This window comes from Rhineura floridana, chromosome 15 (assembly GCF_030035675.1).
Source record: "Rhineura floridana isolate rRhiFlo1 chromosome 15, rRhiFlo1.hap2, whole genome shotgun sequence".
In the NCBI taxonomy this organism is placed as follows: domain Eukaryota; kingdom Metazoa; phylum Chordata; class Lepidosauria; order Squamata; family Rhineuridae; genus Rhineura; species Rhineura floridana.
The window spans coordinates 17583282-17600297 of NC_084494.1; the positions used below are offsets into that span (position 1 = coordinate 17583282).

General features: G+C 45.5%; 1 protein-coding gene across 12 annotated transcripts in view; it reads right to left on the reverse strand.

Annotated features, from left to right (window-relative positions):
- The window catches only part of AHDC1 (AT-hook DNA binding motif containing 1), a 236896-nt gene that overhangs the window by 25116 nt on the left and 194764 nt on the right, over positions 1 to 17016 (reverse strand). For all 12 annotated transcript variants that reach the window (XM_061596830.1, XM_061596829.1, XM_061596832.1 and 9 more), the window contains one exon: positions 8542 to 8710. In XM_061596830.1, the coding sequence (XP_061452814.1) occupies positions 8542 to 8710 (169 nt within the window). The remainder of the gene's footprint in view (positions 1 to 8541; positions 8711 to 17016) is intronic.

Genomic DNA, 17016 nt, shown 5'->3' on the forward strand with positions numbered 1-17016 from the left:
TTATTTGTTTTTCCCCTCTCCCCATATTTCAGACTATCCACCTTTTTATATAAAGTCCAATTTGTATGTTTATACTAGGAAACTTCATTCAAGTTTTTCTTTTTTTTAAAATAGCAGAACTATTTTGGGAGGATAGGAAGGTAGATTCATATTGTCACAAACACTGGACAATCAATGTTGTGCACAGCCCACTTCTGCTGCAAAGTGGCAGAACTAATTTCACCTAGGTTTGACCTGGGAGAAAATGGGTTTTGTTTAAAACCAGCTGTGGCAAGTGTGATTCCAGAGTGGTCCTACTGCTCGAGCAATGGTTCATTATTATGCACTCTGTGTTTTAAAGGCAACTAGCCCTGTGTGCACCCTTGTAAGATTATTTAACCCTGCTTCCCAAAAGCGGATAGTTTCTCTTAAAGCCTCAATGAGTGAAATGAGGAACATACTGGCTTTCATTTTTAACAAGGTATGTTTCCAGTCCAGAGACTTCCAACTGGTGGGTCAAGATTCCACCAGATTTGTAGTCGTGCATGGTTCCCCAGGAACCTCATTTAATGAGTTCGGGTATTTATACTTTACTCTGTATATTACACAGCTAACAGCATATATTTTAACTCCAATTCTTTTGTGTGGTTCTATCATTTCTTTTATTTGTTAAAAATGGAATAGAACAAAGAATCCACCAGTTCAATGTGTTGCAGAGACTTTCTGTAGCAGCATTCACAGTGGTAGGCATTGGGACGTTTGCCCCATAAGTGCTGCAGGAACAACTTGTGATTCCCCACGTGGAGCAAATGCACACAGATCCAGCAGTTCTTATCAGTTGGGGACTTCTAGTAGGGGTTTTGCAGTGTTAAATTATGGAATTAGCTCCCACAGGATGTAGTGATGACCACCAACTTTGATGGCTTTAGAAGATGATGAGATAAATTCATGGCAGATAAAGCTACTAATTACTGCTAGCTATGATGGCTATGTTCTGTCTTCAGTGTTAGAGGCAATAAGCCCCTGAATACTAGTTGCTGGGACTCACAAGTGGAGAGAGTGCTGTTGCACCTGGATCCTGTTTGAGGGCTTCCCATTGACATCCCACTGTGGGAACAGGATGCTGGACCAGATAGGCCTTTCGCCTGATTCAGCAGGGCTCTTGATATGTTCTAATTTTCTTGTCAAGTCTTCCAGAATTTAAATCAGGAACCTAGTGGAGTGAGCCAGGATATGTTCTCAGGACTTAAGGGTCCTGCAATGTCAAATCCTGCAATTGGTAGGTAGTACAAAGCCTCTGAACTGGCCAGTCCTGATATAAATAATGGCCTCCTACCCTTGCCTGGTGAATTTTAGCTCCTACCTAGCAAGTGACCTCAGGGGTCCTAGGCTGGAGAATTAATTATCCAGGCCTACATTCAGATAGATTCACTAAGCCAGCCCTGCCTTGATGCTTCCCATTGATACTGTGGTTCAATATTGTAGTGCACAATTGGGAAATATAGGGAAGTATTGAAGAAGAGGTTATCTTATGGCAAACATGAGTAGACTATGTGGGCTAAGAGACAACAACCATCTAGTGGACCCTGTGCACAAAGGGTTACTGGGTCAACACTTTGCACTCCTTGGAAGCAGTTGAGTGACTTAGGATAAATATTAACATAGCACCAGCCTCAAATACAGATGACCTGATTGGAAAGCCCATTCTCACCCACTCTTCTAGCTGAGATTTGTTGGGTTCTAAAGAAGCTGCTTTCATTCCTTTTCCCACTCTCACAGACCCACCAGCCAGCTAATCACCCACCAAGTGATTGGTCTATTTGCAAGTCTGTTCCACGCCATGCTTCTTGGTAAACTGTGGTTTCCATTACGTTGCTACTCACCTTGCTCACACCCCACCCTAACACCTGGCTCAGCTGACTCTTGACTGCATTCCCCCTGCCCTCCACCACAGCTTGGGCCACCAGGCTTTTGCCTTTCCCTTCCTGTAAGCATCAAGGACGTTCCTCTTTCCTTCCTTTGAAACCTGCTATTTTGAAGATGCAGAAACATTTGCTCCAAAGCAATGCTGGGAATGAGAAATCCCATTTGTTGTTGTAGCATAAACTATGGTCCCTGTTCGGTGTTGTTCATGACCATAACCTTATTGAAAAAAGGTGAACCTTACAAGCACACCTGGTCATGAAAATGCACCTTGAAACTTGTGTTTCCAGCAGACCCATAATGAATTTGCTTCCAGAAAAAGAAATGCAACTCGCCATTGTGTCTGACACTAGTAAAAATGAGCATATAATTCAACAGGTTGATGGAAGGTGGGACTATCAGTAGTTATTAACCATAATCACAGCTAAGACTGGGACTGCCCTTGAACTTGCTACATAGTTTTCATGACCAGATGATGGGGAAGAATAACAGGAGATGGCTCTCTCTCTCTGACATATCTTGCTTGTGGTGTTCCCAGGACCATATGGCTGACTATGGATGCAGACAAGAGTGCTGGACCAGATAGACCTTTGGTGTGATCCAGTCTAGGCAGGTCTTACTTGTCAAACAAAACAGCTTGATTCTTAAGAGGACTGCAGAAACCTTGGAACTGGAATTATGATCTATGCCTCTCACCAGAGTCCAGCATTCCACCAGAGAACAGTGCGACCAAGCAATGGAGAATAAGGCTATCAATAGCTACAAGCCAGGATGGCTATGTTCTACCTCCATTGTCAGAGGCAGTATGCTTCTGAATACCAATTGCTGGGAATCACAAGTGGGGAAAGCACTGCTGCACTCAGGTCAAGTTTACAGATCATTTTTCTGGGTGGATTGTGCCAGTTGCAGAGACTGAATGATGCCCCCTACCCTGCAAAGTCTGTGATATAGACAAATGGGGGATTGGCACAGTTGCCATTCTGAATGAGTGCATCCGAGCCCTGACAGACAATTGCCATGTGGTCATGCCCCGAGGCTCCAGTCTAACGGGAAGCAGCTCCAGGCTTGCAGGCTGTGCTTAAAGAAGGCTGAGGGGGTTCCAGGCCTGGTGCTGGAGAAAGAGGCTGAGCCACAGCAAGGGCAGAAGGGCAGGGGCTTTCCCTTGAGAACAGCCCAGCCCAGCTCAATAGTGTGTTCCCCTCCCCTGATCTCTGCAGTCTGAAAAGTTTGCAATGCACATCATTATCTGTTTTTAATTTACTGCCGCCTTCTGTGTTATGAAGTTTTAGTTTTGCATGCTGCTCTGCAGGTAGAAGATGCAATGTGCAAATATTTTAAAGAAATAAAATTGTCAGATATATCCTATATACCAGGCTGAGGAACTTGTGGATCTGTAGATCTTGTTGGGACTCCATCAACCCAGACAGCATGGTCAGTGGTCAGGGATGATGCGAGTTGCAGTCAGCAACATCTGGAGGGCAGATTCCATGCTCCTGCTGAATACTAAGAGCAAACTCATTCTCCAAGTGCTTATCCTTTTGTAGCCAAAATGGCTCCACCACCCCCCCAAAAAAGAGAAGTGTGAACAAAAAGTGCAGATGTACAAAAAACCTAAAAGAAAAAGAAAAATCTGCCTCCAGGGGAGGGGAGGAACTTCCAGCAACATTTCAGTGAGGACTGAGCATGTTGCGTGGGCTGATGGGACGGTATGGGAAACTAGCAGGGAGGGGAAATAGAGAATTCTGGAAAAGGCTATCATAAGGCTATTAATGGCTACTAGCCATGATGGCTATGCTTTGTAATATGCTTCCAAATACCAGTTGCTGGAAACCAGAAGAGAAGAGGGTGCTCTTTGCAGGCTTCCCATGGGCAAATGGTTGGCCACCGTGAGAACAGGATGCTGGATTGGTCTCCTCCAGCAGGCTCTTCTTATGTTCTTATGTTATGTTCTTTAGGACATGGGTGGCGGGCATTTTGAACAAGAGCACACTGCAACATTTTCTTGTAACTCCCACTTGAAAAAAAGAATAACCAGAATAGTAGTTGAGCACAGCTCAACAATAACATATTTGCATCGTGATACAAATATTGACCAAAACATATGGATGCATGGGCAAATAATCAGGTGCAACCTATCTTGATTCCCCCCCCAAAACAAAAAACTTAATCTGTACAACGGGGCACAACCCAGCATAGTTAAGCATATTTTCAAGTCCCATGTCTTTCAATATGGGGATTAAAGTGTGTGCTGTTGAAATCTCAGGACTTTACAAAAAAATGCTTAACTTCTGCTGGATCATGCCCATAGTTTTCAAAATAAACCTCAGCCATCATGCTAGGCGATGGGCAATCTGAAATACAGTAGGGCCCCGCTTTTTGGTGTCCCGCTTTTCAGAGTTCCGCTAATACGGTGGTGCCAGCAGGGAGATCAGCTGGAGCATGGGGAGCTCTAGCTGTCATGTTCCAGCTGACAGCAATTAGCACAGGGAGCTCGCGCGCTCCAGCTGATCGCTGTCAGCTGGAATGTGGCAGCTGGAATACAGTAGGGCCCCACTTTTCGGCAGGGGCCTGGAACATAACCTGCTGTATGAGTGGGGCCCTACTGTATTTCTTTATATTCAGAAGGATGCATCTGTTAAAAGGGAGTAACGCACTTCTGCTCATTTATCCAGGATGTCTGCACATGGAAGGGGGAACACATTAATGGCTTCAGCTGTGCACTAATCCTTATGAAACATGAGGCATAAAGAAATGAAGGCAGGATCCGTATTGTTACTCAGAGAGGCTCGCATCATGTTTGGAAGTGGGGAAGTCAGGGTCAGCATGAGTCTCTTCAACCGGGAGTTTGGGAAGGAGATGGCCCAGGCACCTTCCACATTCTCTTCCTCAGGGATTGGGCTCGTGGGAGTTGTAGTTCAAAAAAGTAACTTTTCCAAGCTCTGGATTCACGTGGTGGTGATGAAATGCCTTGTGCTACCATTTTACTACAGTAAATTTGTTATTACTAGTTAATATACATTTGCCATTTGTGAAGGAGTCAGAGTCGGAGTCGGACAGTAGAAAAATAGAGGAGTCGGAGTCGGAGTTGAAGGTCTGGCGTACAGACTCCACAGCCCTGCTTCCCATGCCTGCACGCTCAACCCCACACACCCCATCTTTCACATGTTGTTTCAGTGAGGTCCAGCCTCTTCTTTCTCCCCTTCCCCCCCAGGCTTGGCACCGATATGTTTTCCATTGCAGGCTCCAGCCAGCCAGCCAGCCAGCCAGCGCGACAAGGCCCTCCCTCCCTCTTGTTCAGTTCCAGGAGGGCTCTGTGGCTCAGAGAACTGCTGCAGGAAGTGACCTCAGTTCTTTGGCAGGCTCTACTGTGTTGCACACCTTCAGGAGCCATCTGCACCATTCAGCAGGCTCCTCTCCTCCTCCTCCTCCCCCCTCCCTACCGTTTGCAAAGGATCATCACCCTTGCATCCTTGACGTCCGCTCGGATCTTTTCAAAAGGGCTGTTTTTGTTTCATTCACTAAATTCTCTGGCCATTCCATTCTCTGACCCCAAACTTCCTGACACTGTCCAGATAGGGTAAGAAGGAAGGCCTCCAATGTCTGCTGCAGACCTGGCTTTCCTCCTGACTTTCCCTGCACTCCCACCCTGTTCCTGTGAGAACACTCCTCCCTTCCCTTCGCTCCTCTGCCTCATGCTGCTGTTTCTAAGCAACTCTTGGCCAGATGTGGAGTAAGGAGGGTCAGAGAAGCAGTAGTAGCACACAGCAAGGAGGGAGGGTGTCGGAGGAACCAAGATCTCTTTCTCTCTCTCTAGCACTTCCTCGGTTCCCTCCCACTTTCTATCTAATACGGCTGAAGATAACAGGAGGGAACTGGTGATCCTTGGCAAAAACAGGGCTGTGTGTGTGTGTGTTCCACAACTGCACTATAAAAGTAATAAAGCTAGTACTACTGAGCATTCAGAATCGTCAGACTCTGCTCGCTTTTTCAAAACAGCAACATGCTTCTAGTCCTTAAGGCAGGCAGGAGAGACCTAAAAAAGCATGGGGCCATGGATGGGGAAATTTCTTAGCTGAAGCCACACCAGGGGCAATGCAGGACTTCTAGTGGTCACAGCACAGGGTTCAGTGCCATGTATAGCTATGTGACCCTTGATTAGCAGCAGCAGAATAAATTATGCATGCAAATGAGTGGGCTCCTACTGGGAAGAAGGGCAGGATATAAATAAAATAATAAATAAATAAATATTTATATATGCACACTCCCACATCCAAATGCATAAACATGCCAGAATCTGACTTCTCTTGGTGCAGAATCCGATTTAAAAACAGAGACTTTACAGCCCTGGCTACAGAAATTCCATACACTCATTGCTCAGGATCAGCGTAGGAAAACTCTAGATGCCCAGATGCCAGTGTCATTCAAAATCCTTCTCCTCCCTCCAGTGAGACAAAGTTCCTCCTCACTCTGGCATGTTATTTTCACAACCAGCCTGTGAGGTAGGTTATGCTACAACTGCCCCAAGGTCGCCCAGTCAGTTTTGTGGCTGAGTCGGCATTAGAGTCTCCCCAGTCTAACACTCAATGTAGAGCTAAGGCAAAGTCACTTAGTGGTGTACTAGTTGCGCTAGCAGAATGGCTTGTACCAGAGGAACATCCTTGTGCAAGAGCAGGCACAGGAAGCCTATTGGGTTCTGATGAGGTTGTCGTGCAACAGAGTGTTGTAGCCCCACTAGTCCCTGTAGCGCAATCTGTTACACAACAAGCTTTTGCTAGCACAAATGCTGCACTGGATTTTGTGCTGCAAAACCTTTAAATTTGTCCTTACACCAGCATAACAGCCCTTGTGCTGACAGAGACTTTTGCACAACATATTGATCTACAGGAACATATTGAGCTACAGTTGGCACCTACAACCCTTTATTTTCTGCAGTGCCTTATTCTGATACCTCTTTGCCCTCCAACCTCTCTTGTGCTCCTTTTTTCCCCTTCTTCCCCGCCCCTTCTCTTTTATTATTATTAGATTTATTTATTGTTTGATTGTGCTGGGGTTGTTTTCTGCCACTGTTGGACATTATGCCTGTCACTATATGTATTTGAAAACTTTTACAATACAGGCGGGCCCCGCTTACACAGCAGGTTCCGTTCCGGACTGCCGCTGTAAAGCGGAAATCGCAGTAAAGCGAAACCCATTGAAAATAATGGGCCACGTCATGCAAAAATGATGTGAAAATGTCACAAAAGCACAAAAACGGCCTTAAAACGGGGAATTTCCCCTCGTTGAAAGCCGCTGCATGAGCGGAACGCCGGAAAACGGAACGCCGGTAAGCGGAGCCCTACTGTAACCATATTTTTTTTGTTTTTATAAAAAGTAGGCACCTACAAATACGATAATGACAACACAGGAATTAAAACATATTCCCTGCCCTGAAGGAGAACCAGGGAATTAAGAATGTGTGTGTGTGTGTGCGCATGTGCACGCTTATTTCTCTGCAGTGCTTCCACTTCTGGTATTCCTTCACCTGGTCTGGTTAAGGGTCAACTGATGTGAGCAAACTGGCATGGCGAATCGTGCAGAGAGGCAGTGGCACAGTGGCTTTTCAACAACATACACAAGCCTTCAATCAAGTCAATATTCGCTTATGCCGTGGCAAGGCAAACACAGGGCCAAGTCATGAGATGGCTGTGTGGTGAAAGCACCATGATGTCACTGCTTTGCCCCGGGCTGAGGATTGGTCTACGCATATTTGCAAAACAAAGAAATGGCAACATATTGAGGTGGTTGGATGCATCGCACCACTTCAGACAGCAGGCAAGAGGGACGCCTTTTTGTTTGTTTCTGTACACTAAGATAAAAAAAAACAACCTTCTTTATGCACAGAAGACTAGCATAGCAGGCAAAGGGATAGACGAAACATCTCTCTCTGATCTACTAGCTTTCTGTGTTCAGGAAACTTTGCATGTACATGTGGGTGTTTTAAGTGCTGGGGAAGGCCATTCAAATGGGCATCCCTCCCTGCAGTCTGGAAGCGGGAGAGCCCAGTCTACCACCTCCACATTAAGCCACTGCTGCAGGTTTAGACTGAGCCTGAGTTTAGGCCTCGTCTACTGAGCCACATTCTCCACATATCCATTCGGCTGGCCTGCCCAACTTAATCTAAAGTTTTCAAAAAGTGGGTGGGGACCTCGGGGTCTGGGGTTGAACGCAGCCCTTCAAGCCTCTCTACCTGACCCGTGGGACTCCCTAAGCCACACCCCCTAACGGTCCTGCTTCACACCCTCCTTGAGCGCTTTTGCCTGGCTGGAAAGTATCCTTGAACTCTGATCGTGCCTCTTGCTTCCCTGGATGAAGGACAGAAAGGAATATGTGAGTGCGTGTAGTAACTTAACCTACTGCGCAAAAGTGACATTTACGTTTCATCTGCGCAAAAGTGACATTTACATTTCATTGCTCCACCTACTTTTGCCTTTGCCCCCACCCACCACCGGTGTGTGGCCCCTGGACGGTCGCCCAGGAGAGAATTGGGTAACAAATGATTCCCTCTCCCCCTCCCCCCATTTCAGAGGCACACAAGACCATAATCCGCATACCGGAAGGGGACAAACAGAAAGGGGCAATGGGCCACTCTCACAACCTTACCTGGGCCGGCCGTGCTTGCAGTGGAGGTTCACCCTGCAGTTTCTCTCGCCCCCATCCGCCTCACTGTTAGACAGCCGCAGCCCTGGGCCCTGACTGCGTGGGAACCATTCAGCTGGAGGGTTGCCTCCGTTTTCCAGGCCAGTGGGCTGGCAGGCAATGGAGCTCCCATCTGTAAAATGGAAGCACAAAGGCCCGGGCGTGAGAAGCAATGACAGAGCAGGCAGAAAGCAGAAGGCAGAGAGGGGGACAGATTAAAAAAATTAATCTAGGAAATTCAGGTTCAACGGGAGTGGTGGGCAGTGAGCCTGCAAAGGCCAAACAGCGCTTTGGCCATGAATGGATGTGGATGTGTGGATGCGTGAGTGTGTCTGGCTGCAGGCAGGGCAGAGGTGGTTGGGTTAGGGAAGAAGGGTGGTGGTCACCCTCCAGTCTTGTAGGCTTTTAGTAAGCTGATGCTGTCTCTGTTTTCCTTGTGTATGGGGGGGGGCTGGAGGAAGGGGAGGTATGTAGATGGCATCTCTAAGTGCAGGAAGACATTTTGCTGAATTGTACTGTGCCCTGCCATCCTACGAAAAGCAATGACACATATACAGGACGTTTGGGGGTTATTCAGTGTGTGTGCGCACATGTACATTGGTAGGCATGGACAGTAACATGCAAATTCATGCATCTCTCCTTCACCCTGAACCCACAATGTCCCAACTTTGATTTGAAACCAGTTTGCACCAGGGATGCAGCCATGAGGTGAGGGGAGGGGGGTGAATCTTGTATCTCTGTCCAAGGCTTGACGGTTCTTGCTCAAGGTCACCAAAAAAGCAAAGGAGAGGGAGAAAGGCTTGGCTTTGGTCTAGAACAGATGTGCACAAGGAGTCTGGCACCTGGAGAATGCAATCCCACCTCGCCCCTGAGGAATTACCCTGTGGGTCAGATATCTCTGCAGCCCTGATAAACAAACAGACAAAATGTCTGTTACATGCCAGGCCCAGCTGTCACTCATCAGATCTGCCTCATCTCCAGCCCAGGCTCTCTTGGCCTTTCCTTCCTTGTCTGGCTCCCCTCCCCTCTCTCTCTTCCCTTTTTGTCCATCTCATCATAGCCCTGCAGGGGGATCGGCCAAACTCTATTAGCTACAGTCATCCTGCTGTCTCAAGCTGTGTTTGTGAGTGTGTGTGTGGGAGAGGGGGAGGCAGTCATGCTCTGTGCATGTTATCTGTTTCAGTGACTAAATGCTGATGGTATGTAGCTTTGCACCTTTACTTGCATGCTTTGATGGATGCTATTTTGTAGGCACACATTTGTTTATCAAACAAGCCATAAAACTCTAACTTGCTCTGCTCCACGACTACCCTGCAAGGTAGATCAGGAATGACCTGGGGGCCAGATTCAGCCCCCAAATCGATGTTATCATGCCTCTGATAACTGTACCAAATATTGAATCAAGATGTGGTATGAACTTTGGCCAAGAGTTTGATGTATGGAGGAAATGACAACTGATCTCAGAAGTTGTAAGATATATAGACATTCTACGCATGACATGAAACATTCCATTCTTTTGTACACACTGTCTTAGCTAAACTTGAGTTTATATGCTCTATATAACCTTAGTGTTTATAACGTAAAACAAACTCCCAAATCAATGAGCTGAGGTTATAAAGACCAGTTGTCTTCAACCTTTTCAGATCCAGGGTCCACCTGTAAACCCACAATACATCATGGAACTCCATTTTTGTTTTTGATTTTTTACATTTTTTGTTTGCCATGTAGTTCACTTTTGTGCTTCTGCAGATGCAGATAATGCCCCTGTATCTTTCACTGATTTATAGAACAGGGAATCTTTGCAATTGCAACTTCTTATGGAGCAATGTCAAAATTATTTCATCTGCACAAGTATTAAAGGTAATGGAATTCATCCATCCATCACTTCTGATCCCCCCCAATTCCTTTCCCTATTTCCTTCTTCTCTTAAAAGATAAACAAAATCCAAAATAGCAAGAAAGAAAAATGTTGGTGGTGCCATTGGGATGACCCACCTTGGGTGCTATCAGGCACCCGCTCAGCAGAATGACAGGAGGGCCAGAAACACAGCCATGCTGGCTTACCATATTTTGAAGTAAGTATAGTAATGCACATTACCATCTAAAGAGCCCACCCTATAAGACCATTCCAAGTAATTTAATACGCACCACCATCTGAAGCAGGGATGGCTAACTTACGTGCCTCCAAAATGTTGCTGAACTATAACTCCCTTCATGCCTGGCTATTAGACATGTTGGCTGGAGCTCATGGGAGCTGTAGTTGTGGCAACATCTGGAGGGCTGAAGGTTCCCCACTCCTAATCTCAAGCAAGGATGGGGAACGTGTGGTTCTCTAGATGTTGTTGGACTACAACTCCCATCAGCCCCAGGAAGCATGGTCAACGGTCAGGGATGGTGGGACTGTAATCCCAACACCATGAGGAGAACCAGAGGGCTTTCCATTTCTTATCTAAACAAAGGGTCCTGGCACATTATTAAATTACCTAAGTGCACCACTGTCCTGACCCATCAGTTGAAAGTCCATTACTTAGACCCCTAAAACTACCACAGTTTGCCACAGGTTTCCTATTAAATCCAGGAAGGAAGTCCAACCTGAAACAAGGTGCATCTTGGTAGTGTGTCCAGCAGTATTATAAAGCTTACAGATGTGGGGAATCTCCCTCTCACACACACACTTACAAAGAAAATAAAAACCCATTTTTTTCAGAGAGTGAATATAGCATGGAGTTACAGATGCAATTCTAAAAAAGAAAGTATCTGCATATCATTTCCTTGTTCTCTGGCATTTGGCCAAAGCAGAGGTCTGACTTGTTTTGACAGTTCCAGGTTTTAGGTCATAAAGCAGCACCTTTGGCACAATCAGATGCAATACCCTAAACAGTGTTGTGCTAGAATATTCGAAGGATCACCTTCCCTCACATGAGCCTGTCTGATCCACTGTGTTCTTCAACTGGTTGTGAGACTGAATCAGCCTTGGTCACCCTGATGGATGACCTTTATCGGGAGGAGGACAGGGGAAGTGCGACCCTGTTCCTCTCAATCTCTCAGCAGCTTTTGATACCATTGACCATGGTATCCTTCTGGGTCGACTTGGTGAGATGGGTATTGGAGGTACTGTTTTAGAGTGGCTCCGATCCTACCTCCAAGGTTGGTTTCAGAGAATAGCATTGGGTGATTGTCTTTCGGCCCCCTAGCAATTGTACTCTGGGGTGCTGCAGGGTACCATCATGTCCCCCATGCCATTTAACATCTAAATGAAGCCCTTGGGGGTGGTCATCAGGAGATTTGGGGCAAGGTGTCAGCAGTACACTGACGATACCCAGTTCTATTTCTCTGTAACATCTGAATTGAGAGAGGCCATGCAAGCCCTGGACCGGTGCCTGAACTCAGTGGTGGGCTGGATGAGGGCCAATAAACTGAGTCTGCCTGGGCCTTATCAGGAGGAGCTGCAGGCTGAGTCGTGCTGCTGCAGGGATGAGACTGTGCTGGGACCTTCAAGGGGCAAGCATTTCTACCTGCCTTGCCCCCCACCCCTGCTCTTAGTGACATTTGTTTGGGGACTGCCCTTTACCAGGAAGATGAATGTTTTTGGTTTGCTGTTCCTGTTTTTTTAGCTTTTCCGTTATTGTTAGTTTTTATTGTTAGTCTCTTAATGTTTTGATGGTTGCATGTTCTGCTTTGTACGTCGCTTAGAGTGGCTGACAATTCAGCCAGATAAGCGACTAATAAGTCGAATAAATAAATAAATAAGTCTGAATTCTAGCAAGATGGAGGCACTGTGGGTTGGTGGTTCCTGAGTTCAGATAATTGGTCAGTTGCTTGCTTTGGATGGGGTTGTACTCCCTCTGAAAGAGCAGGTCCGTAGTCTGGGGATGCTCCTGGATCCATCTTTGTCACTAGAAGCCCAGGTGTCTTCAGTGGCTAGGAGTGACTTTTACCAGCTTTGGCTGGTAAGACAGCTGTGGCCATTTCTGGACCGGGATAGCCTGTCCACTGTTGTCTATGCACTGGTAACCTCCAAGTTGGATTACTGTAATGCGCTCTATGTGGGGCTGCCCTTCAGGCTGGTCTGGAAGCTGCAGCTGGTGCAAAATGTGGCAGTGAGACTGCTCACTGTGGCAGGGTATCGCCAACATGTCACCCCACTGCTGAAAGAATTGCACTGGCTGCCTATTAGCTACCAGGTCAAGTTCAAGGTTCTAGTTTTGGGACCAAGATACTGAAAGACCGTCTTATCCCTTATATACCCATTCAATCACTACGCTCTGCAGGTGAGGGACTCCTGCAGATACCATCTTATCAGGAGTTCCGTTCTGCACAACACAGAAGCGGACCTTTAGTGTAGTGGCACCTACCCTTTGGAATTCCCTCCCCTTAAATATTAGACAGGCATCTCTTTTATCTTTATGGCTCCTACTGAAGACCTTCCTCTTTCAACAAGCCTTTTAAGTAGAGACCTTGTCCCAGTCTGCATCTGTGTTGGAATTGCTTTTTAATATGTTTTTAAACCTTCTTTTTTAAAAAAAAATGTTTTCAAACTTTTTTAAAGATGTTTTTGAAGCTTTTAGAAATGTTTTAAAGATCTTTTCTTTTAATATATTCTAAAGCCTGTTTTTATGATCTTTTAAAGTATTTTTAGTGCTTTTGTTTGCCTCCCTGGGCTTCTATTGGGAGGAAGGGCCGGATATAAATCAAATAATAAACAAACAAACAGACAGACAGACAGATAAACGGAGGCTTTCTTCTGTGTCCTGCAGTCATGTGAAGCCCAGATGGGTGGGGCATAGGACAAGGTCTTTCCGATTGTGGCACCCACAATGGCTGATGGCTTTTCAGTGTTAAGACCTCTATTTTTTGCCAGTTCTTGGGACTGATGTACAAATTTTCCACTCATCTACTGCTGGGAGTTGTTTTAGTTGATTAGTTTCTAGTTAGTTCTTTTTATTCTTATTATTGTATTGTTTCACTAGAAAAGACAATTAATGCTGGAAAAAACAGAAGGGAGTAGAAAAAGAGGAAGACCAAACAAGAGATGAATTGATTCCATAAAGGAAGCCTCAGACTGGAACTTACAAGATCTGAACAGGGTGGTTTACAATAGATGCTAGGAGGTCGCTGATTCATAGGATTGCAGTAAGTCGAAATCAACTTGAAGGCACATAACAACAAACATTGTATTGTAATATATTAATATTCATTATTTATTTTGAGGACCTCCAGGATCACACGTTCCCTCCTCCTGTGCACAATTCCAAGATACTGGCTTGAGGCAAACCACAGTTTAAGGATACTTGAGGATTTCATTAGTTGTGAGTTGCAGTATGAACTGATCTGGATGAATGTGCAGATCAGAACAGTCACCCTTCCATACTTCTGTGAGTTTGTGATGTAGTTATTGCTCATAAAATGCATATTTTAGGATAAAATACATTTAGAAATGTGTACTTTGAGTGAAAATACATTTAGAGATCTGTTTTTCTTAAACAAAATTATAAACATGCAAACAACAAAATCATACAAAGTACACAAGAAATTTAAAAAATATTTTGTGAGGAAAAACTATTTAAATAATAATTTTCATGAGGATTTAAAAAAAACACAGAAATGAATGAACACATGTGAAATTGACACAGACCAGAAATAAGACTGATCCGTCCATCCCACCACAGTTTGCCCCTAACCCAGCAAGTTATGGCTTGCAGTGGTCCTCTGAGCTAGGATCAATACCCGCCCCCCCAAAAAAACACCCTAGTTTGTGATCCTGGCTCACAGGTGAGCACAACCATGATATGACTGCTTGGATGAAAAGGCAAACTATGGTTTGTCCCACACTAGGTTTGGGAGGCAGGTAATTACTGCACACAAGTCTGGAAAGTCTCAAGGCTCGTTCACCTAGAACCAAATTATGGTTGAGCACAACATCTGAATAAACCCTTTGGGAGCAAAGAATCCAAAGTTCCTTAATTTGAAGGAATATAGCCTTCAAAAGATAGCTTCCACGTATCTATACAAACCAACGTCTCCATTCTTCCTTTGTCTTTCCTATTTGCCATCATAAACTTCCACGCTCAGGAAAGGTGGGTGACCTCACAAATAAATGAGGGGGCTTCCTGAGCCAGCGTTGAACAGATTCTCGTGGTCAGGGTGGATAGCAAAATGAATTTCCTCCAACACTAAAACCCAATTACTATGTAGATCTCAAAACATAAATCCCTTAGGAAAAACTACAATTCTAACGAGATCTCTTGGCACTTCAAAGAAATAGGTGAGACATCAAGATAAGCTGGGGGTGAAGTGCCTGATATAAACGTTCATTTACATTTGACAAACATATCTTAGAGTCCTCTGTCACGTGACATCTCAGACAAAAGGAAAGTTGGCATTTCCACAGCACCTACCACCCAACAGAGTTAAAGAAAATCACAGTGCTTAATTTCTATTATTAGGATTTCTCCCTGCATTGAGAAAAAACCCCACAATCATCTTATAGCTACTGTATCATGGCAGTAATGTATAAAACATTGTAAAGTACTTTATACTTTCTAAGTGTTACCGTTTATAGAGCAGGCTACCTGTAAAGTGCCAAGTTGGTATGCACTGGTGGTTACTGCTCATTGGGACTGGCAGGGCAGAAAGCAGGGAAACCAGCAATAGGTGAAGCCAGAGCCAATGACAGGCACAGCCAGTCCCTGACTGGCTGTAAGAAGGCAGGCAGGTGGGGGCTGGCTGAGGGCAGAATGAGGTTGGAGGGGCAATGCCCAGTTTGCCCTCATGGGCCAGCCTCCACTGTAGGTGTGTCTCTTGAATCAGGGTTTCCAACAGCCAGGCCCCTGTGCCTTGGCAGATGGAGGAGGAATACTTGGGGGACTAACTAGGAGTGATGTGGGACATCTGTGAACAGGCTCTTTCACTGTTCCTCTTTTAGATCAAAGCAGCTAGGGGAGGGGGGGAGTCTAGATCTGGCGGATGGCAGTGGAAGGGGTGTGTGTGTGTTTGTTAACCCTGGACTCCAGCCCTGAGGTCCAACCCTAGTTGCACCACTGAGCTGGCTGTCCCTAAAGCAGACCAAACAGATTCCCATTTTATAGATGGAGAACTAAGGTTAAGATGTAGCAATCGAGGCCACATGTACAACTATTTGTTTTTAGAAGCTAGCTGTGCTTGTGCAACGTGCCTAATGCAGGCTGGTCCACAGAGGCTATGGCATACATCAGCGCTGCCCTTCTGTGTGACTGAAGGGGGCAAGAACAGAGCTAGTGCAGATATTGAGGTCTGCAGAGCTGGCTCTTTGTGTTTGGCACTGGGGAGTCCTGGGAGGAGAGGTCCCTGCTTTTCCCCCCAGAGAGAAGTCCTCTCTTTCCAGCTGAATGACATGGCACCAAACCAGGAGTGTGAGTAGCTGCTATGCAGATGTGTATCCTTACATGCCAAGGCCACCCAGTAAGCCTTGGCCGAAGCAAGGTTTTGATCCCACACCTCCCAGGTTCAAAAGCCAATGCGAACTCTGATGCAAATCATGAGCCACAATCCAGACAAAAAGTTAAGCATTTCTAACCCTTGTGGATGTCATTGGGGCTCTGAAATATAATTGTAGGATTTTACAGTGCTGAATTTTGACAGATTATGCCCTTAGGATTTTGGAGGGTTTTGTTTTTTGTGGCGGCATTCGACATTTTGGACAGCTCATGTGGAAAAAAAATCTGAAGCCGTTTCAGGTATTTTGCTGCCAGCTGAACCGGATGTTTATATGACTGGTACGTTGGAAAGATTCTGTCAGGAGAAGAGGAAGCAAACTGGCTTAAAATTTATTAACAGCTGCAAAAATGGGTGGCAGATTCTGCAAACAAGAAATTAGCACCATCTGTTGCACTTTGGGGGCTGATGCGGGTATGGGAAATTATTGTTATTAATAAACAAAAACCTTCCTCCCAAAGAGTTTAGGGAGGCTAACATAGTTCTTCCTAATTTTATCTTTATAACAGTCGGGTGAGGTAATTAGGATGAGAGATAGCAACTGGCCCTAGATCACCTAGTGAGTTTCATGGCTCAATGGGGATCTAAATTTGAATTTCTCTGCTTTAATCACTACGTCACACTGGCTCTCTGATCATAATTGTTATAGGGTCACACTGGCATATTCTGCCGAGTGTTTAAAGATGGCCAACAGAATTCTGTCAGGTTTAAAATACAAATGGTTGTTCTTGTTCTTTAGTCTGGTTGGGAGGAGGAGAAGGAAGAACTTAAGGGAACTTCCTGAACATTGCCAAAACCAACGCAAAATTATGAAAATCACAGGCCCTGTCTGATAATCCAGCCCTAATCAAACAGCCTCAGTTTCTGTCAGGGAAAAAAAAAAACATGTGCAGGGCCACCAGCTAAAGATATTTGACTGAGCTGCAACTTTCCATGAACCACCTGAATGGCATTCACAGACCACCAG